The sequence below is a fragment of the Mytilus edulis genome, chromosome 7, assembly GCF_963676685.1.
Source record: "Mytilus edulis chromosome 7, xbMytEdul2.2, whole genome shotgun sequence".
NCBI classification, from domain to species: Eukaryota; Metazoa; Mollusca; class Bivalvia; order Mytilida; family Mytilidae; genus Mytilus; species Mytilus edulis.
Window position 1 is genome coordinate 8,586,398 of NC_092350.1, and position 25,882 is coordinate 8,612,279.

General features: G+C 33.1%; 2 protein-coding genes across 2 annotated transcripts in view; both read left to right on the plus strand.

Annotated features, from left to right (window-relative positions):
* The window catches only part of LOC139482930 (uncharacterized), a 96,789-nt gene extending 77,672 nt beyond the window's left edge, over window positions 1–19,117 (plus strand). The window contains exons 13-19 of the mRNA XM_071266958.1: window positions 6,579–6,705; window positions 10,207–10,440; window positions 10,693–10,893; window positions 14,359–14,633; window positions 15,815–15,938; window positions 16,491–16,709; window positions 18,953–19,117. Coding sequence (XP_071123059.1) covers window positions 6,579–6,705; window positions 10,207–10,440; window positions 10,693–10,893; window positions 14,359–14,633; window positions 15,815–15,938; window positions 16,491–16,709; window positions 18,953–19,117 — 1,345 coding nt within the window. The remainder of the gene's footprint in view (window positions 1–6,578; window positions 6,706–10,206; window positions 10,441–10,692; window positions 10,894–14,358; window positions 14,634–15,814; window positions 15,939–16,490; window positions 16,710–18,952) is intronic.
* A 562-nt stretch (window positions 19,118–19,679) lies between these two features.
* The window catches only part of LOC139529858 (uncharacterized), a 47,441-nt gene continuing 41,238 nt past the window's right edge, over window positions 19,680–25,882 (plus strand). Inside the window, exons 1-3 of the mRNA XM_071325797.1 lie at window positions 19,680–19,952; window positions 20,369–20,566; window positions 25,539–25,668. Of these exons, the coding sequence (XP_071181898.1) occupies window positions 19,686–19,952; window positions 20,369–20,566; window positions 25,539–25,668 (595 nt within the window). The 5' untranslated portion in view covers window positions 19,680–19,685. The remainder of the gene's footprint in view (window positions 19,953–20,368; window positions 20,567–25,538; window positions 25,669–25,882) is intronic.

The window sequence follows — 25,882 nt, forward strand, 5'->3', positions numbered from 1 at the left end:
ACTTTAGGGTTTGGTGAATAATTTTGATATGCTTGAACTTGAAATCATCAAATTTTTACACAATATAGTTATCCACTATATACAGGTTTTGATTGATTTTGACAATCATTGGAACTACTCTGTTACCATGGATACAGGATCAAATATCTCAAAAATTTCAAAATGCTCCAAAATTGATGAAACTTAATATGATAGTTGACTTGCAAGTCTGGATGAGACTTTTGACTTTGGAATTTCCAAAAATGGCCACCGTTGCCATGGAAACTACAAAAAAGTCAAAAATTCTCAAAATGCTTTGAACTTAATAAAACTTGATATTATTGTTAACTGACAAGTAATGATGAGGCTTTTGACTTTGAAATTTTCAAAATGGCTGCCGTTGCCATGAAATTTTTCAAATGCTGTGAATGTACTGAAAATTGACAGAAAGATGTATTGCCATGCATATATGTGCATTCACTGTTAAACGATTCTGAAATGGCTGCAGCTTAGTGGCAATTGGGGGAAGGGTGACATCCGCTATTGCTTGCAATGGCAATTCTAGTTATGGCACCCTCAACGGAGTTGGGGTGACGTATTGTTATTCTACGTTTCTTTTTTTTCTTATTATTTTTCTTGCAACAAATTTTGTCCGCGCGAGTTCTTGGAATCCAATGGACCAATGTTGATAGAACTCTACTATAATGAAGACCCCCATGTGAAGTTGTGCACCTTGCTATGGAATGGTAAAAAATGGCCGCCGTTTCCATGGAAACTGCACAATTGTGAAAAAATCTAGATTTTGGTTTTGGTGAATTATTACGTTATGCTTAAACTTAGAATCATTCTATTTTAATACAATGTAGGTGCCCACTATATACTGGTTTTGGTATGATTTTGGCAATCATTGGAACTACTATGTTGCCATGGAAACTACACCAAAAATTTCAAAAATATCAAAATGCTCAAAACTTAATGAAACTTCACTGTAACGATGAGCAACATTGAAAGATGTGGAATTTGGCGTTGGAATTTCTAAAATATCTGTTGTTACCATGGAAACAATGCAAAAAGGTAAAAAATTTGAATTTTCACAGAACATTCCAGAACATCAATGTTAAATTTATTCTAGAGACATGAAACTTTATGAAAATGTTCTCCAGTATGCCAAGATGTCAAGACAATATTTTGATAGTTCAAAATGGCCGCCGTTGTCATGGAAACTAGGGCCAAGTTTTGCATTGACCCTATGGAAAAATGCATAAAATCTGCATTTTCTCAGAGAGTAGTGCACCAAAGTTAATGAAACTGTATTGATATATAACATGACATGTGGCAATGAGATGTCTGCTTTTAGAATTTTGGAATTATCTACTGTAACCATGGTTGCAGCACAAATGTTCAAAATTTCCAAAGAAAATTAAGTGCTGCAAACTGGATGAAACTTTACAGGAATAATGACTGACATGTGCGAAGTTGCATTTTGAAGTTGGAATTTCCAAAATGGCCGCCGTAACCATGGAAACAGCAAAATTGTCCAAAATTTCAAAATGCTCCAAACTAAATGAAATTTTGCAAAAAGGATAACCTGCAGGTGTAGACGCACTCTTTGACTTTGAAATTTCCAAAATGGTTGTCGCTCGCCTGGCAATGGGGGTACGAGGGTGCCATCCGTTATTGCTAGCAATTACAAATCTAGTTATTATTATTTTTCTTGCAACAAATTTTGTCCAGGTGATTTCTCGAAATCCAATGGACCAATGTTGATGGAACTCTACTATAGTAAGGACCCCCAGGTGCAGAGTTGCAGGAAGCATGGAATGGTTCAAGATGGCTACCGTTTCCATGGAAACAGAACAAATGGGAGATGTGGAATTTGGCGTTGGAATTTCCAAAATATCTGTTGTTACCTTGGAAACAATGCAAAAAGGTCAAAACTTTGAATTTTCACAGAACATTCCAGAACATCAATGTTAAATTTATTCTAGAGACATTAAATGGTATATTATTATGGAGGGCAAAAAATGCAGCACGGGTTTGACTTTGGAATATTCAAAATGGCCGCCGTTACCATGGAAACAGCAAAAATATGAAAAACTTCAAAATGCTTCAAATTTAAGGAAACTTATAACAAATGTTGCCTAGCTTATGTAGACTTGACTTTTGAGTTTGGAATTTTCTAAATGGCCGCCGCTCACCTGGCAATAGGGGAAGGGTGCCATCCGTTATTGCTAGCAATTACAAATCTAGTTATGGCACCCTAAACGGAGTTTGGGTGACATATTGTTATTCTACGTTTCTTTTTGTTTTCTTTATTTTTATTATTATTTTTCTTCCACACTTTTTTGTCCAGTCTGGAACTCTAATATAAATGGACCAAAGACGATGGAACTATACCATAATGTAAACCACCATATGAAGATTTGCTTTTTGGGGTTGGCACTTTCAAGATGTCCGCCGTTACCATGGTAACGGAACAACTGTGAAAAAATCCACTTTTTGGTTTTGGTGAATAATTTGGAGATGCTTACACTCACAATCCTTTTATTTTAACACAATGCAGGTGCCAGCCATATATAGGTTTTGGATGATTTTGGCAATCATTGGAACTACTATGTTGCCATGGAAACTGCACCAAAAATTTCCAAAATATGAAAATGCTCCAAATTTTTTGAGACTTCATGGTAACGATGAGCAACATTGGAAGATGTGGAATTTGGCGTTGGAATTTCCAAAATATCTGTTGTTACCATGGAAACAATGCAAAAAGGTCAAAACTTTGAATTTTCACAGAACATTCCAGAACATCAATGTTAAATTTATTCTAGAGACATTAAATGGTATATGATGGTATATATGATTATGGAGGGAAAAAATTGCAGCGGGGGTTTGACTTTGGAATATTCAAAATGGCCGCCGTTACCATGGGAACAGCAAAATTATGAAAAACTTCAAAATGCTTTAAATTTAATGAAACTTATAACAAATTTTGCCTAGCTTATGTAGACTTAACTTTTGAGTTTCGAATTTTCAAAATGGCCGCCGTTGCCATGGAAACAGCAAAAATTTTCTCAATGGCTGCTGCTCGCCTGGCAATGGGGAAAGGGTGCCATCCGCTATTGCTTGCAATGGCAAATCTAGTTATTTTTATTTTTCTTCCACGCTTTTTGTCCAGGCCATATCTCGGCACTGTATGATGGAATGATCATGGAACTATACCATAATGTTACCCAGCATATGAAGTTTTGCAAACAGGGTATGGCATCATCAAGATGGCTCCTGTTGCCATGGAAACTGATAAAATGTGAAATAAAATGCAAATTCTAAATCTTTCATTATAAGACCTAGCTGGATGAAACTTTATGGTAATGTTCCTTGGTATGTCTAGATGTTGTGACAATATTAGGAAATTCCAAAATGGCCGCCATTGTCATGGAAACAGGGCGAAAGTTTAACATTGACCCTATGGGAAAACACATTGAAGCTGAATTTCCTGCAAAAATATAGGATCAAACCTTCTACAACTTCATGGATATGTAACATGTCATGTCCCAAAGTGGCACCTGTCTTTGGAATTTTGGAAATGGTACCCGTTACCATGGAAATAGCAAAAATTTCAAAAATTTCAAAATGCTCCAAAATTGAGGAAACTTTACAAGAATGTTAATAGACATCTGTAGATGAGCTCTTTGACTTTGGAATTTTCAAAATGGCTGCCGCTCACCTGGCAATGGGGGAAGGGTGCCATCCGCTATTGCTTGCAATGGCAAATCTAGTTATTATTATTATTCTTATTCTTCTCTTTCTGACCCCTTAAACTGTCCTACCATTTTTTGGGAAGCAGTACAGGATAGAAAATTTATATTTATTCTGGGTATAGGTCTACATCATGGGGGTTGCAGAACCCAATGTCCATGATACCAGGGTGTCATCTTGGCATAATTAGGGGGGCTCAAAGATGGGTGCATTTCATCAATTTTCTGCTGTAAATAGAGTAGATGGTATTATATTTTCTTTTATGAATATTTAGAGACACATGTCAGCTTCAACTTGGAACTAATTTTATTTCAGTAGGGGGTCTCCTTGGCATAATTTTAGGGGGGTGAATTTTTATGGAACATTCCAGAACATCAATGTCAAATTTGTTCTAGAGACATTAAATGGTACATGATTGTATATAATTATGGAGGGAACACATTACAGTGGGGGTTGGACTTTGGAATATTCAAAATGGCCCCCGTAACCATGGAAACAGCAAAAATATGAAAAACTTCCAAATGCTTCAGAATTATTGAAACTTATAGCAAATGTTGCCTAATTTATGTAGACTAAATTTTTGAGTTTGGAATTTTCAAAATGGCCGACGTTGCCATGGAAACAGCAAAAATGTCCAAAAATTTCAAAATGCTTCAAAATTGATGAAACTTAAAACAAATGTTGCCTACCATATGTGGACATTACTTTTGACCTCAAAATTTCCAAAATGGCCGCCGTAACCATGGAAACGGCAAAAATGTTAAAATATCAAAATCCATTCGATTTAATGAAACTTTACACATAGGTAATTTGGCATCATTGATACCGCAGAACAAACGATTTGGGGTCCGTTTTGGTGACTTTTGTGTTAGCAACCTAACACAGGATTACTTGTTATGTCACCCGATCGACAATGTCGGGTGACATATTGTTATTCCTCCGTTTCTTTGTTATTATTATTCTTCTTATTCTTCCAATGATTTTTGTCCGGCAGATTTTTTGAAGGCAATGGAACCAATCTTAGTGATAGTCAACTATAATGAGGAACACAAAATTTCGGGTTGCAGTAGGTCATAGGACCATTAAAAATGGATGCCGTTACCATGGAAACGGAACAAATGTGAAAAATTCCACTTTTTGGTTTTTGGGAATTATTTGGAGATGCTTTAACTAAGAATCATTATATTTTGATACAATGTAGGTGCCGGGCATATACTTGTTTTGGATGATTTTTGGCATTCATTGGAACTACTATGTTGCCATGGATACTACACCAAAAATTTCCAAAATATCAAAATGCTCCAAATTTAAAGAAACTTCACAGTAATGATGAGCAACATTGGAAGATGTGCAATTTGGCGTTGGAATTACGAAAATGTCTTGTGTTACCATGGAAACAAGGCAAAAATGGTCAAAACGCTTAAAAAACCTTAAAAAGTGGCATTTACTTCCTTAAAATGGTAGGTCAAATCCATTGAAACTCTGATGGTATGTTCCCTCACATGTACCAATGTGGTATCTGCCATTAGAAATTTGGAATGGTATCTGTTACCATAGAAACCAGACAAAATGTCAAAAATGTCAAAAATTTCAAAATGCTCCAAACTTGATGAAACTTAATATATTTGTTGACTGTCTAGTCTGAATGAGACTTTTGAAGTTGGAATTTCCAAAATGGCCACCGTTGCCATAGAAACTGCAGAAATGTCAAATATTTTCGAAATGCTCCAAACTTAATGAAACTTAATATTATTGTCAACTGGCATGTATAGATGAGACTTTTGACTTCGGAATTTTCAAAATGGCTGCCGTTGCCATGGAAACAGAAGAAATGTAAAACTTTTGACAATGCTCAAAATGTCCTGAAAATTTACAGAAAGATATATCGCAATACGTTAATCTGCATTTACTGTTAAAATGTTTTCAAATTGTTGCCGCTTAGTGGCAATAGGGGAAGGGTGACATCCGCTATTGCTTGCAATGGCAATTCTAGTTATTATTATTTTTCTTGCAACACATTTTGTCCAGGTGATTTCTCGAAATCCAATGGACCAATGTTGATGGAACTCTACTATAGTGAGGACCCCATGTCAAGTTGTGCACGAAGCATGGGATGGTTCAAGATGGCTGCCGTTACCATGGAAACCGAACAAATGTGGAAAAATCCAGTTTTTTGTTTTGGTGAACTGTTTGGATATGCTTTAACTCAGAATCCTTATATTTTAATGCAATGTAGGTGCCCACTATATACAGGTGTTGGATGATTTTGGAACTCATTGGAACTACTGTGTTGCCATGGAAACTACACCAAATATTTCAAAAATATCAAAATACTCCAAACTTCATGAAACTTCACAGTAACGATGAGCAACATTGGAAGATGTGGTATTTGGAGTTGGAATTTCCAAAATATCTGTAGTTACCATGGAAACAATGCTAAAAGGTCAAAAAATTCAAAAAAAAAAATAAAAATGCTGCAAACTGCATGAAACTTTTCAGAAATGGTCACTGGCATGCGCAGAGTTGACTTTTGAAGTTGGAATTTTCAAAATGGCCGCCGTAACCATGGCAACAGCAAAAATTTCAAAAATTCCAAAATGCTCCAAACGAGATGAAAGTTTACAACAATGTAAATAAACATGTGTCAAAGCGCTCTTTGACTTTGAAATTTTCAAAATGGCTGCCACTCACCTGGCAATGGGGGAAGGGTGCCATCCGCTATTGCTAGCAATGGCAAATCTAGTTATCTTTATATTTGTTTTTATAATCAATTGTTTTAACTCTGTCGTTACCTTAATGAATTATAATTGCTGCTTTTCGATCACATTTATGAAATTTTACAGCATTGAATGGGAGGCGTTTGATTTCGACAGTGGATTAAATCAGGTTGAATGGCGACTATTTGATAATTACACTTCCAATTTCATTCTTCACGGAAAGGCTGAACTACATGCTCAAGGCATGGCACAGGTACCTCTTCATTTAAACATATAATTGAAAACAAATAATAAGCTAAATCTATTCTTTGCACCAATTTCCTAGAGCTTTTTATAATTGTATTTTCAATTACTACAGATGGGTGCAGTCCTAACCTGTACAGCAAGTTAACTTGATAACCAGTCATTTGGACTGATCAAAGTTAACCTATGACAGGATTAAGAACTGTTTAGACCAGTCTAAGACCAATATCTAGTTAACTTGAAAAGCGGACTTGGTCCTAGGACTGTTTTTCTGTCGACCAAAAAGTTAACTTGGAAACAAGTCCGCTATTAGTATAAGTTAATTTCGAAACAAGTCCTGCCATAAAGGTAACGTAAGTTAACTTCGAAACCAGTCCTGCCATAAAGTTTACATTAAGTTAACTTTGATTTGACAATTCCGATTGAAACCAGACCTGTTCTCATGTTAACTTTTGACTGGTCTGCTCAACACTAAGTTAAGTTGTAACCAGGACCGCTCAACATCGTTTAAAAAAAAAATATCTTTGTTTCTTGGTATAAACATAGAAAATAAAGTAAAATAATACATCCGTTATATATACAGGATTAAATACATATATTTGTAAGTAAAGTACGCATAAAACGTTGCTTGTTATACAAATGTATCCGTGATCTGCCTTTCTATAAATTAAAAAAACATCTTGGTTACAATGCTAACGGGCATTGAATATATATTGCAATACCTATCAAATTCAACCATATTTGCATTATATACTGTATATCTATATAGCCGCATAGTATATCAGCAATATTTTAATGTCAGGATAGAATTTATAATACAAAATAAACGCATTATTGGAACACATGACTACAAAAGTTTGTCTGCATATACTAAGAGTGCCAGCATGTCCTCATTTTGTTCAATATATTGATACGTAACGAAATTTGTAGTTTTGATACCTCAGGCTGACTCGTACAACAAAGTTATTTGACCGCTTCAACCAAAACTGACCATATTTGCACTTTATTTTGTAAATCTATTTAGCCGCATAATATTTCAGCCATATTTTTATGTCGGGATTGAATGTATAATACAAATGAAAGCAATATTGGAATACAATAACTACAAAATTGTGTCTGCATAAGTTTAGGGTGCCAGCATGTCCTCCTTTGATTTGATATATTGATACGTAACAAAATTTCAGTAGTTTTGATAGATACCTCAGACTGATCTGTACAACAAAATTATTTGACTGCATCAACCTAAACTGACCATGTTTGCTATTTATTGTGTCAATCTATACACCAGCATAGAAAATCAGCCATATTTTTTATATCAGGATTCAATGTATAATACAAATGCCAGCAATATTGGAGTACAATAACTAAAAATGTTTTACCGCATAAATTAAGGGTGCCAGCATGTCCTCCTTTTATTCAATATATTGCTACGTAAAACAATTTCAGTAGTTTTGATACTTTAGGCTGACTTGTACAATAATTATTTTTAACATCAGCCAAAACTTACCATATTTCCACTTTATTTTGTAAATCTATATATCAGCATTCAATGTATAATACAATTGACAGCAATCTTGGAATACAATAACTAATAAATTGTGTCCGCATAAATTTAGGGTGCCAACATGGTCTTCTTTTATTAAATTTATTGATACGTAACAAAATTTCAGTATTTTTGATACCTCAGGATGACTTGTACAACAAAATTATTTGACCGCATCAACCTTAGCTGACCTTATTTGCACTTAATTATGTAAATCTATATTCCTGCATAGTAAATAAGCCATACTATTTCAAATGTTTGGCTTTGAGCGTTCCTGATGAAGGTAAATCCAGAAAAGCGCTTCGGACGCAATAAATTATAAAACGTGTTGTTTTCCATTTTTTTACATCACTGGGTCGATACCTCTGCTGGTGGACTATCAGTCCCCGAAGGTATCATCAGCTCAGTAGTCAGTGCTTCGGTACTGACATGATTTAACAAACTATACTAAAATTGTCTGTTTATAAATTTTGAAATTATTATGAACCTAAGGTTTCAACTCCCTCAGGAAAAGTTGGCTTTAGATGAATTTGGCTATTTATTTTAGTTTTTTTTTTTTTGGACATAAAGCTCTTCAACGATTTTCGGTACTTATACATCTTCGGATTTCAAATGTTTGGCTTTGAGCGTTCCTGATGAAGGTAAATCCAGAAAAGCGCTTCGGACGCAATAAATTATAAAACGTGTTGTTTTCCATTTTTTATGTCAGGATTCAATGTATAACACAAATGACAGCAATCTTGGAATACAATAACTACAAAACTTTGTCCGCATAGTTTTAGGGTGCGAGCATGTCCTTTTCAATATATTGATACGTAACAAAATTTCAGTAGTTTTGATACCTTATACTGACTTGTACAACATAATTATTTGACTGCATCAACCAAAACTGACCATATTCCCCTTTTTATGTAAATATTTATACCCGCATAGTAGACAAATACAAGATCTCATACCACACTGCGAATCTTATAAGTTTCCAGTACTTTTAATAGCGGAATTGTTGTCTTAACATCACATACGCCTAATTAATAATCTTATAACAAACTGAATATATATATTTATAAACAAAACATGGAAAGCTGAAACATCCATCTGTTATTGCGAATATCTTTGGAGCAAAATAAACAATATGATCTTCAAGTAATAGTTATAAATAACACAGTATAATTTGTAGTAAACATACGTGTTCATGAAATACATAAACGATGTTAATATGTCTAAAAGATACAACCGTTTAGCTCACCTGGCCCGAAAGCCACAAACATCAAATGCATATCAAGTTTAAAAATAGGTAACTGATGACCACGCTTGCCGACAAACATGGTTAAAAATAAGACAAAGGGGTAAAAACTCCCTTTTAGATAGCGAAAACGACAGGTTTGAAAATGTTCACTGTGATGCATGAAATTTACGTAATGCTTATTGACATCTAAACTGTTAGACGACTACTTTTAGGAGTTATTGCACTAAAAAGACGAATTTTTAACACGTTTGCCAAATGTTTCGAAACTTATAACAGACAGAAGAAACTTTAAATATAAGCAAGACAAGATCCATGTTTTAGCATTTTCTGAATTAATCATAACTATAAAAGATCGAAACTTCAAACAGGAAAAAATCATCAGCAGCATAAGATATATAAATTCGCTAACCTGACTTCAATTGTCAGTTAAATCTTAAAAGAGTTGTTCCCTTATAATGATGGTTTTTACTAAAGAGTGGTCATTGTTGAAGATGCAGGTAAGCGAACTCGACTTTTTAAAGCTTCTAGTTATATTATATTCGGAAAATTGGATACAAATTGCCAATCAAATAATTGTGTACTGGCCATTTTTATTTTCTCATGATTTCTGCCCTTCGCTGATTTCTTAATAACATATACGCAATTTCTTTTGAAGCATGGCTATAATTGTTCTTATAATGCATTATTTATAAAAACACCATAACTTTTTATTCTTTTCTCAGAATCTCACAATATGTGAAAGTAAATACGAAAGCGAACCAAGAGGCTCATCATGTTACTGTACTATGTTTCATGGTTGCTACCATAAGCATTTCCATGTTAAACCGAAATTAGCAGAAATAGGAAAAGATGCTGGATTAATAACAGGAAAGGATAAAGGAGTTCATGATTCAGATTATTTCATTGAGATCCAAGTCATCAATAATGCTCTGATAAAAACTACCGCAGTTAAAAAGGTAAAGTTATTTTCGTTTTGTTTAGATTCAAATATCTGTAATTGTCATTTCAATGATCAGCTTAAGCTTAAACATTGTTGACATCTTGCCTGTGAACATATATATTTTTCAGTGGTTTTTTTATACCTTCATTATTGTACACTTTTAAAAATTAGTAATTGGTCGTTAAATATGCAAGTCAATTAGATATAATTTGTTTTGAATATAATTCAATTTGAAACAAAATTTAATGTCGTTATCTTTCCTTTGAAGATTACAATAGATGTTTCGCCACCGCACGAGGGCACTGTGCATGACGGTATCAGAGGTGACACAGAAGTGGACTACCAAACAGATTTACACTTAGACGCACATTGGGAAGGTTTTTTCGATAGAGAGAGTGGCGTAGAATTCTATCGATTTATCTTTGCTGACTACTGTTTTACAAATGAAGAATTCAAGAATAGTAATAAGGTACTCCTTTCCTAAATAGACTTTTTTGAAAACAATTCGATTTAGACATTGACATCTATGCATAGGACCTGAGGTAACCGTTTTGATAATGGCCATCTCAGGCGGGCATTGCTAATCATTTATATTATATATTTGTTTCTAATTTACAATTTAAACACCGTGTAAAACATATATTTCTAAAATTTGTTTTGTATTGGTTCTGTTTAGTAGCTGCTATGTGACCGACCTTTTCAGTGTTCAATGAAGGAGGTTATACAGAAACACAAAGGTATAAAGCATTTTTGAAACTTATCGTATAAATATAAAGTTAATATGAAACTTTATTTAGCAGATTACTGACGTTGACGTTGGCGATAATGTCAGTTGAAAAGCAAATGACATATAAAATGTTCATGGGATGTAAACACAGCATCTCGAATGATTTAAAACACTTCATTCATTATGCTAATTGTATGCTATACCGTAACACTTTCATAATAGTATTCCATTAAAAGTCCAATGCATTTCATGCATTTTACCTTAAAATGGACAGGTATTGGTAAAACCTAATAAATTTTCCTGCATTTTAGCTTTAGGTTAATTGGTTTTTGATCTTAGCGTCACGGATGGTTCGACGAAACGCACTTGTGTCGTATCAAGTTAAAAGCCTGGTACCCTTAATAACTATTCACTCCACTAAGTCGATGCCACTACGGGTGGACGTTTCGTTTTTGATGGTATCACAAGCTTAGTAGTCAGTATCTCGGTATTGATATCAATTTCAATTAAATGGTCATTTTTATAAATTTACTGTTTGTTAAAGTATGAACTATTCGAAATAATGATTTTCTAATCGCAGACATAGACACATCCTTTACGGTATTTGGAATGTTGAGTCCTCAATACTTTTCAACTTTGAACTTGTTTGGATTTCTAACTATTTTGGTCCGAGTGTCACTAATGATTCTTATGCAGACGAAACACGCGTATCAAATTATAAGCCTGGTACGTTTGATAACATATTGCAGCAGTGTAAAATATTGCGGCATTATAGGATTGAAATATGAGAGAATTCATGGATGTGAATTTAGCAGCCGGTTCGTAATTCGTTATTCGATATTCAATACCCAACCGGCTGCTAGCAGTCGGTCGGATATTCAATTTTATTTGAAAATCATTAATAATATTATATTTGATAATATTAAAAGCATGACTTTTAAAGTTGAAAGGAGCAAAAAGATACATAGGAAATCGTTTTACAATATTTGTCTTTATGATATATAGGTTTTTATCAATATAACGACGCCAAAAATGTTATTTAATATATAAAAAAATTTAAAACAAAATTAAAAACCGATCACTTTAGAAACATATAGAACTACAAATAGAAATACATGTAAATATGAAAAGCAAAAAAAACAGAAATATATAGTCAAAACCTACCTGAGACCGCTTAAACGACGGTCAGACCTCCCTGTTCTTTCAATGTACACAAAATTGGACGAATAAGTATATAGACTCTGTATATATAAAGGTTGTATCAAAAGGATTTCCCAGAATAATGTCATCTTCGATATCCACGGAGGGCTTATATTGTCACTTTTCAGCTAAAAATTGTTCAAATTTCAGGACAAAGGGCATATGGCAATGGTGAGATCCCTCTGATCTCTCAATCTTTCTAATATTATGCAGACATTTAGATTATAGGTAGATACAAACGTGACTAAAAGGAATTTGGGTACACTTCTTGTCTTCCATGTTTACGGAGCGCAAAATGTGCCAGTTGGATAATAAAATTATATATTAAAAACCTATCTGAGACCGCTTAAATAAAGATGAGACCCCCCTGGTAATTCAAAGTCCATCAAATTCAACTAAAGCATACACTCTGTACATTTAAAGGTTGTATCAAAAGGATTTCACAGAATAATGTAATCTTCGATATCTACGGAGTGCTTATATTGTCACTTTTCAGCTAAAAATTGTCAAAATTTCAGGACAAAGGGCACAGGGCAATGGTGAGATCCACCTGATCTTTCAATCCTTCTAATATTATGCAGACATTTAGACAATAGGTAGATACAAACGTGACTTAAAGGATTTTTGGTACACTTCTTGTCTTCCATGTTTTCGGAGCGCCAAAAGTGCCAGTTGGATATTCAAATTATATAGTGAAAATCTACCTGAGACCGCTTAAATGAGAATGAGACCCACCTGGTCTTTCAAAGTCCTTCAAATTCAACAAAATTATAGACTATGTATATGTAAATATTGTATCAAAAGGATTTCCCAGAATAATGTCATCTTCGGTATCTACGGAGTGCTTATATTGTCACTTTTTCAGCTAAAAATGGTCAAATTTTCAGGACAAAGGGCACAGAGCAATGGTGAGATCCCCCTGATATTTCAATATTTTTAATATTATGCAGACATTTAGACAATAGGTAGATACAAACGTGACTAAAAGGAATTCGGGTACACTTCTTGTCTTCCATGTTTACGGAGCGCCCAAAGTGCCAGTTGGATATTCAAATTATGTAGTGAAAACCTACCTGAGACCGTTTAAATGAGGATGAGACCCCCTGGTCTTTCAAAGTCCATCAAATTCAACTAAATCATAGACCGTATATATATAAAGGTTGTATCAAAAGGATTTCCCAGAATAATGTCATCTTCGATATCTACGGAGGGCTTAGATTGTCACTTTTCAGCTAAAAATTGTCAAAGTTTCAAGACAAAGGGCACAGTGCAATGATGAAATCCCCCTGATCTCTCAATCTTTCTTATATTATGCAGACATTTAGATAATAGGTAGATACAAACGTGACTAAAAGGAATTTGGGTACACTTCCTGTCTTCCATGTTTACGGAGCGCCCAAATTGCCAGTTGGATATTCAAATTATATAGTGAAAACCTACCTGAGACCGCTTAAATGAGGGTGAGACCCCCTGGTCTTTTAATGTCCATAAAATTCCATTCAATCATAGACTCTCTATATATAAAGGTTGTATCAGAAGTATTTCCCAGAATAATGTCATCTTCGATATTTATGCAGGGCTTAGATTGTCACTTTTCAGCTAAAAATTATCAAAATTTCAGGACAAAGGGCACAGGGCAATGGTGAAAACACCCTGATCTCTCAATCTTTCTAATATTATGCAGACATTTAGATAATAGGTAGATACAAACGTCACTAAAAGGAATTTGGGTACACTTCCTGTCTTCCATGTATACAGAGAAACAACTAGCATTGGGGCCCTCCGTAAACATAGAAGACAGGAAGTAAGTTTCGTTGCCGCCATAAGTGTATGTATAAAAGACTTGTCGACAATTAAATATGTGTTATACCTTCTAACTAAATATTACCAATAAATTATTTTCGCTTATCATAACAGCCTCTATATAAATTGTTATATTGACAATGTCATGTTGATGATGATAAACCACTGGATTGACTTTAAATGAAGTTATCTGCTTTATTGTAGACGCAGAAAACGTATAATACATTTGCTTCTTTTGATGCTCCTAATGAAGGAACATATTTTATATCAGTCTTAGCTGTTAATAGAGCGATGGAAAATTCAAATGTTGTTTGTTCTGATGGTGTCACTGTAATGACAACTATACCATATGTAAAAGACTTTGTATTTGAGGGTTCCAAAACGAGGGCAAGACTTATTCAAGATAATACCGGAAGTGTATGGTTGCTCGATCATGTTTTACAGACACATCTAGTAGGGAATATTAGTTCTAGCTGCAAGTAAGAAACAATAACACAAAATTTTAATTTTACTTTCCACAAAAAAGGAAAATCTAATTGCATTTGTTACAAACGAATGAGATACGATTGTCCCACCAACGAATTACTCCTAAAAGTTTAGAAATTATCAGATAGGTTAATAAGTTCGTTATCTTAGAAAATAGAAACATGCATATATGGTTAAGTCACTCAGTGTTGGGTTATAAACAAAGAAATTATGATGGGTTTGATGTTTAAAGTATATAGTCAATGTTAAATTGGTAATTGTCGATTAAGTTATGACTCTTCACAAAACATCTTTTATATAGGCAAACACATTTTATCAAAGGCAAAGTTGTAATATAACAGCGAAAACATTGAAACATTGCATAAAAGTGGACAGATACATTCATCATATACAGATAGAAATGGAAAATTACTCTAATATACAAAGAGATACAAACGGAGATCTTAAACGTAATACGTCTGATTCAAAACAAATTTAACAGATTAGTCTACGTTGTGACCTTATAAAAGACAAACATTTAATAAGTAGCAGCAACAAAAAGACAAAAGAATAAAAATGTTCAGCAGTTTGCAATAAATAATACACAAACTTCACGATTTAACACATTATACCCTTGAATAAACTCTTATGTACCAAGTCAGGAATATGACAGTTCTTGTCCATTCGTTTTTGTTGTGTTTTGTTATTTGATTTTTCAATGTGATTATGGAGTTTCCGATTGTATTTTCCTCTTAGTTCAGTATTTTTGAGATTTTACCTTTTAGTAATACAGATAGCAAAAAAGTGTAATTAATCGTTTCATTAATCGCACTCCTGATATAAACAGTACAAGTTTAAATAGAATTTAAGGAACACACATTAATAATTAATAAAACATAAACAAACGAAAAACTACTGTATCGTCTTTTGGAGAAGATATATAATCGATTGCGGCGAATCATCATCTTCCTAATTTCCTTTATTATGTTCAATGCACTTTTAAATTAACCATAGAAACTTGTGCACCAGAATTGTTAGTTTAAAAACTTGCTATTCAAACAGTAATATTTATAACGCACTTAAACTACTTAAAAAAGGGATACGCTTATACAGCAGTTTTTGATTCCAAAACGTGACTTTATTTTTCTGAAACTTCTATTGATCTTGGTTTAAGATACTCATTTTCCAATTTCAGTGTTTCCAAAGAACAAAATATCACTGTATTCCCTATTGGTAAACCCTTGTCAAGTTACGGAAGCAAACTCTGTAAACACTCCGATAACTTAAATATACTAGCAGTTGTAGTTGAAGCATCTCAGGTTTGTATGAGTAGTTAATATTTAACCAGTCTGGCATTTACCTAATGCCTTCATTATAGTTGAAGCGAAACATTAAGAAATACTTAGTTAACTCGGATTCAATGATATAGTAAGAGCAAAAATACAATACGCATGCCAGCAATACTCAAGTCATAATCTTTTAACAGACAACAAAAGAAGTAAGGCAAACTTTGACAGCTGTACAGATATATGAACCACATGTATACCCAAACTAGGAAATTCCCCATGTTGCGTCTACTTTTAGTTGCACTGGTCAATGTTTTTATTGAATTGATACTGTAATTCTGGATTGGCCTGATCTTGAAATTGTGCACACGCTATAAGCGAATCATTTACAGTCTTAAATAAAGGCAACAGTAGTATACCGCTGTTCGAAACTCATAAAATGTTATTATAGTTCAACAATAACTGACAACTGACACTGTTAATCATTAATATTGCATCTGTATTTTCTATAATATGGTATACTAAAATGTATGCATATTCTTATTTAATAAGCAAAATTTTATTAAATAATAATTTTATTTTCAGTTTAAAATGTCATGGAAGTCAGGAATTGATTACAACTTAATTCATGATTACGAAGTGGGACTGTCCTCAACCACACACAGTTCCGCCCCCGACATAGTGCCATTTCGAACAACTAAACACCATACACATTTCAGACTAAATCACCCCGATGTTCCAGATGGAAAGGAATTTCACGTTATCTTAAAATCAATTAGCAAAGCTGGAGTTGAAGGCATACAGGTTATATCTATTTGATAAGTCATTAAAATGCAACTTATTTATATCTTAACTTGTTCACAATGTAGAAAATCCCTCATTGTTTTCGTTACAGAATTGATGGCCTTATACATCAGTTGAAATTAATAACTTATAAATTCAGACAAACGATCGACATGATGAAATCAGCAATTGTACAATAAAATCAAAGTGTGCATGAGCGAGATATTGCAATACAATAGGAAAGGGTATCTAATTATAATCAAATAAGCACGAAAAACACAACGAGAAATGATGACGTCATAAACAACATAATTTTCTAACATATAAGGCAAAATACAAAAAAAGTTGAACATTGTCCTTTAAGGGCTATAACTCCAATCAGGAGTCGTCTGACCATTTCCTTCGTATTGTCTTCCTTGTAGATTTTGTTTTCTATGATCCTTGTGGCCTAGCTAACTTTCTATTTAAATTTTCAGATGTAAGGCAAAAACGCAAAAAATGGTCAAAATCATCATCAAATAACTCTAATGAGTTGTCAATTGACGATTTAGGCCAGCCTGTCCTTTTTGTGAACTTGTCTTGCTGATCATTTTAAAGTTTCTCTGCATCTATTTTAATTTTCAATTAAGTAGGCACAAATGAAAAAAAAAATGTTTTTTAAGGGCAATAAATCTTATAAAAAGTCAACTGACAGTTTAGACATGTATAAACAATAAATAGAGCTCAACAATGTGAACATTTTTGCAATGATCAAATTTTCTCTTTTTATAAGGATTTTAAAAATAAAAGACAAAACTTGCAAATCATGTTCTATCTTTTTGGCCATCTTGGTTAGCAGGCTGCGTCATCGGACACATTTTTTTAAAACTAGACACCCAAAGATAAGTGTGAATAAATTTGGAAAAGTAGTTTCAGAGGAGAATTTCTTTGTTAAATAAAAACAAAAATTACGAAAAATTGTAAAAAAAATACTATTAAGGGCAATAACTCCTTAAGGGGTCAATTTACAAATTTTGTCAAAGTAAATTATTTGTAGATCTTACTTTTTGGAACATTATTGTTGTTTACAGTTTATCAGTATCTATAATAATAATCAAGATAATGTCTACAAACTGCAAAATTAGACGAACAATGATTGGCTGTCAATATTTATTTTATTTTACATTTTAAAAAGACCTCATGTTTTGTGTCGCTTCTCTTCCTTACACAATAAATTGATTATTATGACTATGTGTCCTAATGGTACCATGCATTGTCGCATTTGTCATCCTTGCTTACGATTATTCATTTTGGGTTATTTTGGATGAAAACGGAAATAATGTTTCCGTCATCGAACGAAATTTTAAGTCATAGTTAGCAATACACAGTTAGGAGTTTAGTTTTGGCCCCGGATTTTTCAAATATGAAAGTTATTGTGCAATAAAATTCAATTTTAGACAGCTGAGTACTAATTTAGTCTTCACAGATGGTTTGTAAGAACATAAAGATTTTTTTTTTTTATGTTTTATGGGCTATTTTCTGATTGACTCTCCGTATTTTCATAGCTAGACCGACCATAGGTCCAGAAATTGATTTAATATTTACAAACACTTTTTCCACACGAAGTTTTTGACGCAATTTTACAAAAATATGAGATGAAAGAAATATGATATTTATTGGAGTTCTTGATATATATTTGTAAACAGATTCACGAAATGTACTATTCCAAGCGATTGAAATTCTACTTCTGGCCAAATTTTCGGGAAATGTCGAACCCCCCTTTTTTTGCAAGACGCAATGAAAAGGGTATGGTAGAATTCGAGAGGGTAAATTCCTAATTGTTAATTGCTACCAGAGAAGACTTCCGTTTAGGGCTGTTTTAAAATTTTGATTGTACTTGTGGACATGACAATTATTTTCACGGTTTTCTGTATCCTTTGAGTATACTTATACCGTGAACAAAGTCTATTTGCTATTTAAAATCAATTCCAAGTTTATTCACGGCGCTTATAATTAATGATAAGACTTTTGATACCTAGCCTAAATTTCCTCTAGTCATAAAATCTTTTTGCAAAATTGATTCTACAACAACTTATACACGTCATCACACACTGAACGCCCGCGATTTCGCGGGTGTGTTCTACATGTAGTGATTATTGAATCCACAAACGATTGTTCATTGATGTGCTATAGTGGATCAACAGTGTTAAATTTGGTGTGTATTTGTACTGTTATAATAATAAATTTACTAAAAATTAATTATAGAACTATTATTCATATTACAGAGTATTGGTCCATTTATTGTTGACACAACAAAACCACAGTTTTCTGGTGTTCAGATTGACGTTAAATTGGTAGATGAAAATCTAATTGCAAATTGGTCAGTTGGTGCTTTTGTGGATCCAGATGACCCTTTTCCGATGCATTTCCAATACGCAGTTGGCAAGTAGCATATGTGTACATTATCCAAATATCAAAAAAAGATCAAAAGAGGGACGAAAGATACCAGACGGATAGTCAAACACATAGATTGTAAATAAACTGACAACGCCATGACTGAAAATAAAAAGACAAACAGACAAATAATAGTACAGAAGACACACCATAGAAAACCAAAGACTAGGCAAATAGCTAAAATGTCTGTCCCTGAGGTCACAATGAAATTTCGAAACATTATAATTTTCTGTAAGAAAAATTAACTCATCGGTACAGGTAATCCTACACAAAAAAATTGATTAACTTTAATTAATGAATGTCATGGTGCGTATATATAATAAAATTGATATTTAATATAGATGCAAATATATACATCATTGACGTTAATAAACTCTACTATAGGTGAGATGTCAAGTATAATGCATAGCTTTTTGTGATATTGCATGTGTCTGGAACATATATTTGCATCAGGATGTTTATTTTATACTTGATCATTCAGTGATTGAGAGTCGATAAGTTATGAAAATTAATGTTAATAAATATTTAACTGTACAATTTGATTAAATAGGTCACAAACCAAACATGTACGACATCCAGCCATTTAGAAACTTACAGTTCGGTGGACCTTGTTTTCAAACTAAACATCCAACATGCACATCGTTACCTATCTTAAACCTAAAATGGGCGCTTCATGGTCACCATGCTTACTACTTTACCATCAAAGCTACAAACTTGGCTGGCCTGTCAGTTACGAAAGCATCGGAGAGATACATCCATGATGTTCAGCTTCCTGCAGAAGGAGTAGTTACAGATGTGTTACCTACATATATATCTGGAACAAAGCTAAAGGTAATACTCAAATCGGGGGTGGTAAAACAAACAAAGCAAGGAGCCTTCACGTAGTTCATCGTTTGACTTTAAAATTGAGGTTTTACAAAATCAGTTTATGTTTGTGTAAATACTATATCTGTATAAATTTACAATGTATATACATTAATGTAATGTTTACACCCATGTTGTTGTCGTTTTACAGATTATCGATATTCGCGGGTAAGAGATAGAAGAAGTTTATTTTTCATTTCACAGTAGACATTTTTTTTTACATTATGAATGTAATATTAAATTAACTTATCATAAATTCAATGTGATTTGCTGATTTCGATTTCCTTAGATTAAAGGCTACATAGCTTAATTTTTTTTTTCTTTGAAATCCATTTTAGAAATTATGAAGTAAATAATCAAAATGTTTTCCCTTTGCTTTTAAGGATAACGAAGATATAGATTTTACTTCAGAAAAAACAACACTAGCAGTAGCATGGTCCGGCTTCAAACATCCTCATCAACTTGTTAATTTCAGTGCTTGTATCGGGACAGTTCCCAAAACATGTGACGTATTAGTAATGGCTAAGTTAGCATCAAATGATGTTCACATCTTTAATGGTTTAACTCTACATCCTTTTCAGGTACGAGTTGTCAGTCGTTTTGAAGGTATAATTAAAAATTATGTATTACACATGTGATGAATCAAGTGTCATATTTGCATTTTCACAAATTTGAGGACATATGTACTTCCGGCCCCTCAAAATGATTTTTTTTTAGATACGGTTTTAAATACGGTGTATAGTATAACCGTAAAATTCACCTTTACATCTTTGAATTAGTCAAATTTGGATCTCGTCAAGTACTTTACTTAAATTTAGTTTTTGTTAGTTGCTTCTTACTCTCGTGTTGATGGAGTAACGGAGAAACATAAATTTTGATGTCATAAAATTGAAGACGGCTGGTAATTTCGGTCGACGCTATCATACGGATCGAATAATTGTCTCAATAATGTGGAGTTTTTTATTCATTGTTGTTACGTCATTCTATTGCTTTACCCGTTCTTGATTCCAGTGATTTGACTATCATTTACCTGTATGAAACCATTATGTCACCTTTATCTGTCCAATATTTTTAAGAATAGCCCTCCTCTTTCTTAACAATATTGGACAGCTAAAGGTAGCATAACTGGTTCTTACAGGTGAATGATAATTAACGTTCAACCACTGAAATGAATAAAAATTAATTCCCCCAATTCTTTTTATCATGGTAACACCAATACAAGCAAATAACAAATGACAATTAAAAAAAACATTTAATTAAAGTCACCTTCTAATACAATACTTTTGTCACTCATCAAAATGATTTCTTGAGAAAGGAAAAAATACTTTCAAATTGATTTTTACACTAACAACACTTATATCACAGCCATTTTTCTCATGTTTTAGGGTTCTCTTTAAGCACTAATTTAAATTGGTTGATAATGCTCCTTGTTAGTCTTGTTTTTGTTGCTTTTATGAATTTCTTTTTTTTTCAAAAGATTTATCCTCGTCCGTCTTTGGTTATCTAAACTGACATCTGGTGTTGCTCTTATTTTTCCTAACTTAACATCATTTTCAGCTTCAATTAAAATTAAAAAGCAATACAGTAATGCTTCTAACGTTTGATAGATCGTGCTGCAAAACCAGGACCATAAACAACCTAAACCTTATCCTGTGTACAAACTGCGAATCTAGAACACTAGTTTTTTTATAATTTTTAGGTTTCGACGTTGATTTATAAGTTGCTGTTTTTAATTCTGATATTATTGCTTAAATATGAATGTAATGCAACACTTCGCTTATGAACAACGATGAATATGGGAAGCAGAATGAAGGAAGACATAACCGCATGTTATCTGTCACACAAAACTTTATGATTTTTTTTGTACTAAATTATAACCCTGGTACCTTTTATAACTATTTACACCACTGGGTCGATGCCACTGCTGGTGGACGGTTCGTCCCCGAGGGTATCACCAGCCCAGTAGTCAACACTTCGGTGTTGACAAGAATATCGAGAAATAAAATCATGTTTCGGTAACATAACATAAGGAACATCAAATCAATACACAAATAAACGGCAAAGAAGAGCGACTCGACCTTGCAAAGAGGGGGAGGGTAATTCAGATGTAAATTCCGACGAACAACAAAACATGCAAAAGAATATAACTGAATGCGCGTTGTTATCTTTATTTGTTCATACTAATAGATATAGGAAGATGTGGTGTGAGTGCCAATGAGACAACTCTCCATACAAATAACAATTTAAAAAGTAAACCATTATAGGTTAAAGTACGGAGCCTTGGCTCACACCGAACAACAAGCTATAACGGGCCCCAAAATTACTAGTGTAAAACCATTCAAACGGGAAAACCAACGGTCTTATCTATATAAACAAAACGAGAAACGAGAAACACGTATATATTACATAAACAAACGACAACTACTGTACATCAGATTCCTGACTTAGGACAGGTGCAAACATTTGCAGCGGGATTAAACGTTTTAATGGATCCAAACCTTCTCCCTTTTTCCTGAAACAATAGCATAACATCACAACAAAGAAAAATATACGATAAAATATCAATTGGCAGACTTAACTCAATCAAAAAACGTATGATTAAACAATGAACGAATAAATTTGATCTGCGATATCTGAATACAATACTATATATTTGAAATAAAATCGACTGCGATGTACTCGATATGGTTCAACGTGAACCTTTCTTCATATGCTATTCTTTGTATTGTCAATCACATAGCAATAAATAACACCGAAGAAGAAACAAGAAACAAGACACTAATAAAAGAGGACTATATTTTGAAATATGATATATATAAAACTTGCCATTATTAGCTGATATCTAAACCCTCTTTACAATCTACTGAAAAAGAATATATCTGAAAAGATTCTGAATACACATTTTTATCCAAAGTTTGAAACAACACAAGCACTAGTACTAATCACTTTCTTCGTTTTTTTTTGTATTATGAACATACTTTCATTATTTGTCCATTTAAAATACCTTTTTGTAAAGGTATTCGCGGAAAATATTTAGAGAAGGAGTTGCGCATGCAAAAATCATGATACGCATACCCGGTGTTTATTCTTCATGTACGTAGTAATACATGTTGTTAACCTTCAGCTGTACTTTCTTCTTGTCTATTGTTTAAGCTGAGTTACTGTTTAATTTGAAGGTGCCAACATGTAGGATATATTTTGATGTAAAAAATATTATTCACAAAACAATTTTCACTCTTGATGAAAATAAATCTTTGCATGTTTTTTGCCATATAGTTTTACCCTTGTCCGAAATTCCGTAATTCCGAAATTCCGTCATTCCGTCATTCCGCAACAAACCATTATACGGAGTTTTGTCCCAAAGGCCTTCAGATATTGGGCTGATTTTTGGTATGTAAGTTAACCATGATGAGTTACAGATTAAATTAAAGTTTCGTTCCGCTCCGCTAATTTTTGCAGAAATTACGGGCTTTGGACTTTGATAAATGGTTGAAAATCATAGTTATACGGACTTTTTTTCTAAACAGTTTGAGATATTGGGCTGATTTTCGGTATTGGAGTTAACAAAGATGAGTTACAGATCAAGTTTAAGTTTTATTCCGCTCCGCCAATTTTTGCCGAAATTTCGGGCTTTGGACTTTGATAAATCGTTGAAAATCACAGTTATACAGACTTTTTTTCTAAACTCTTTCCGATATTGGGATGATTTTTGGCATGTGAGTTAACCATGATGAGTTACAGATCAAGTTTAAGTTTTGTTCCGCTCCACTAATTTTTGCCGAAATTACGGGCTATGGACTTTGATAAATTGTTGAAAATCACAGTTATATAGACTTTTCTTACAAACGCTTTTAGATATTGGCCTGGTTTTTGGTATGTGAGTTACTCGATCATGATGAGTTACAGATCAAGTTTAGGTTTCGTTCCGCTCCGCTAATTTTGATTTTTCCAAAATTAAGGGTTTACAACTTTGAAATTGTTGAAAATCACAGTTATACAGACTTTATTTCTATACGCCTCCAGATTTTCAGCTAATTTTTGATATGTGAGACTACCATCATATCATGTTAGTGTCCACATGTGTTATTGAAATTGCAGATTTTTCAACTTTTTGAGACGGGGTCATTCGTGTCGCTTTGACACATCTAGTTTTTTTTTCTTTTTTTTACCATTTTCGGAGTGTCAAACAAAGTTTTAAATATGATATAAGCCTCTAACAGTCCTTTCTGTAAACTAATGAACAAGCCTAGGTCTTCGGTTTTCGGCCTCAGACCTGTCCAATATTTTACAATATGAACTGTTATCGGCTTTTATCCTTTATAAATTTAATAATTAGTCCTTGTAATCACTGAATGATTATTTTGCGTTCTTTATAACAATCATCAATTTTCTTTTGTTTATTTCTTTAAAGTCTTGTCAAAGTCTTTAATCTGGTAAAAAGTCAGTGAAAAAACGTTTTTCCTTAAAAAATCAGGTATTAGGTCTACAAAACAAATATAGTACAACACGGTACATTTCGTTCCTTTCTATGAGAGTATATCCAGAATAAAGTTTTAGTTATCGTTATAACTTTTATTTATCTTACTAGTCTTTCTCTTATTGAGAAAAGACTTTCTTCCCTTGACAAAATTACAGTTGTGTTCATTTAGAATACGTGACTTCGATTCAGATAACATACTGTGGATTTTAATGTTTTTGTTGATATCAATTTTCGTGGATATTTGATTCCATGGTGTTACCAATCTATGCATACAAAGCATAAACAAAAATGTCATTCCTTGAACATATGAATTTGTGGTTCACATAAACCCATGAATACATGAAATTGGTATCCAACGAAGAATAATGAATTCACAGTAATCTGCATATGATTTTATATGTTAAAAAACGCTTTTAAAGTGCAATAACGATATTTTATGTCGTTAATGTCTGGCGAAATTCTTTGACGACATTAGTTTTTTTTTAAATAGAATCAGAGTAATTAGATTTTTCATCAATTCCCTGATGATATTAGGTTTTTTGGCTAGTTTTTCTGTACTTCACTTTTTATTTTCTAAAACGGAAACACTTTTATCTTCCGCGGCGCAAATCTCTAAGGGGCGGTCAGTGAACTCTACTCGACGACCTAGGAAATTTTAAGTTTTACTTGTTTAATTTTTATATATAATAAAGAAGATGTGGTATGATTGCCAATGAGATAACTGTCCACAAGAGACCGAAATGACACAGACATTAACAAATATAGGTCACCGTACGGCCTTCAACAATGAGCAAAGTCCATACTGCATAGTCAGCTGTAAAAGGCCCCGATAAAACAATGTAAAACGCTTCAAACGAGAAAACTAACGGCCTTATTTATATAAAAACGAAAAACAAATATGTAACACATAAACAAACGACAACCACTGAATTACAGGCTACTGACTTCATTGCAATGGTTTCAAATATAAATGAGTTTCTTTATTGATCATTCAGTTATTCTTGCACTGATAGATTGAATGCTAAAAGTACACACCAGCAAATGGGATTTAATTCTATATAGATAAATTGTAGATGTATTATGTGACTATAGAATCAAAAACAACTGCAGGGAGTGTCAATGTTAGCTCTGATGGTGTCAGAGTTCTGGACATCAACAAACATCTTACAGGGATTGTAGTGAGGAATGGCAATAACTGCTCTGGTATATTTTACTTTTATAATCTCATTTGCAATTCAACTTTCAAAACTATTCAAACACTACGAGATATTTACGATTATTAAAAAAATTAAATGTATCGCGGCTCTAATGTAGTATATTTAAGGATTTGAATATTTGTTTCTTCTAGTATATTTTTAAATTCCGAATGTCACAATAGTGAACAGTAATGTTTTACCTTATCAATTCAAAAATAGTT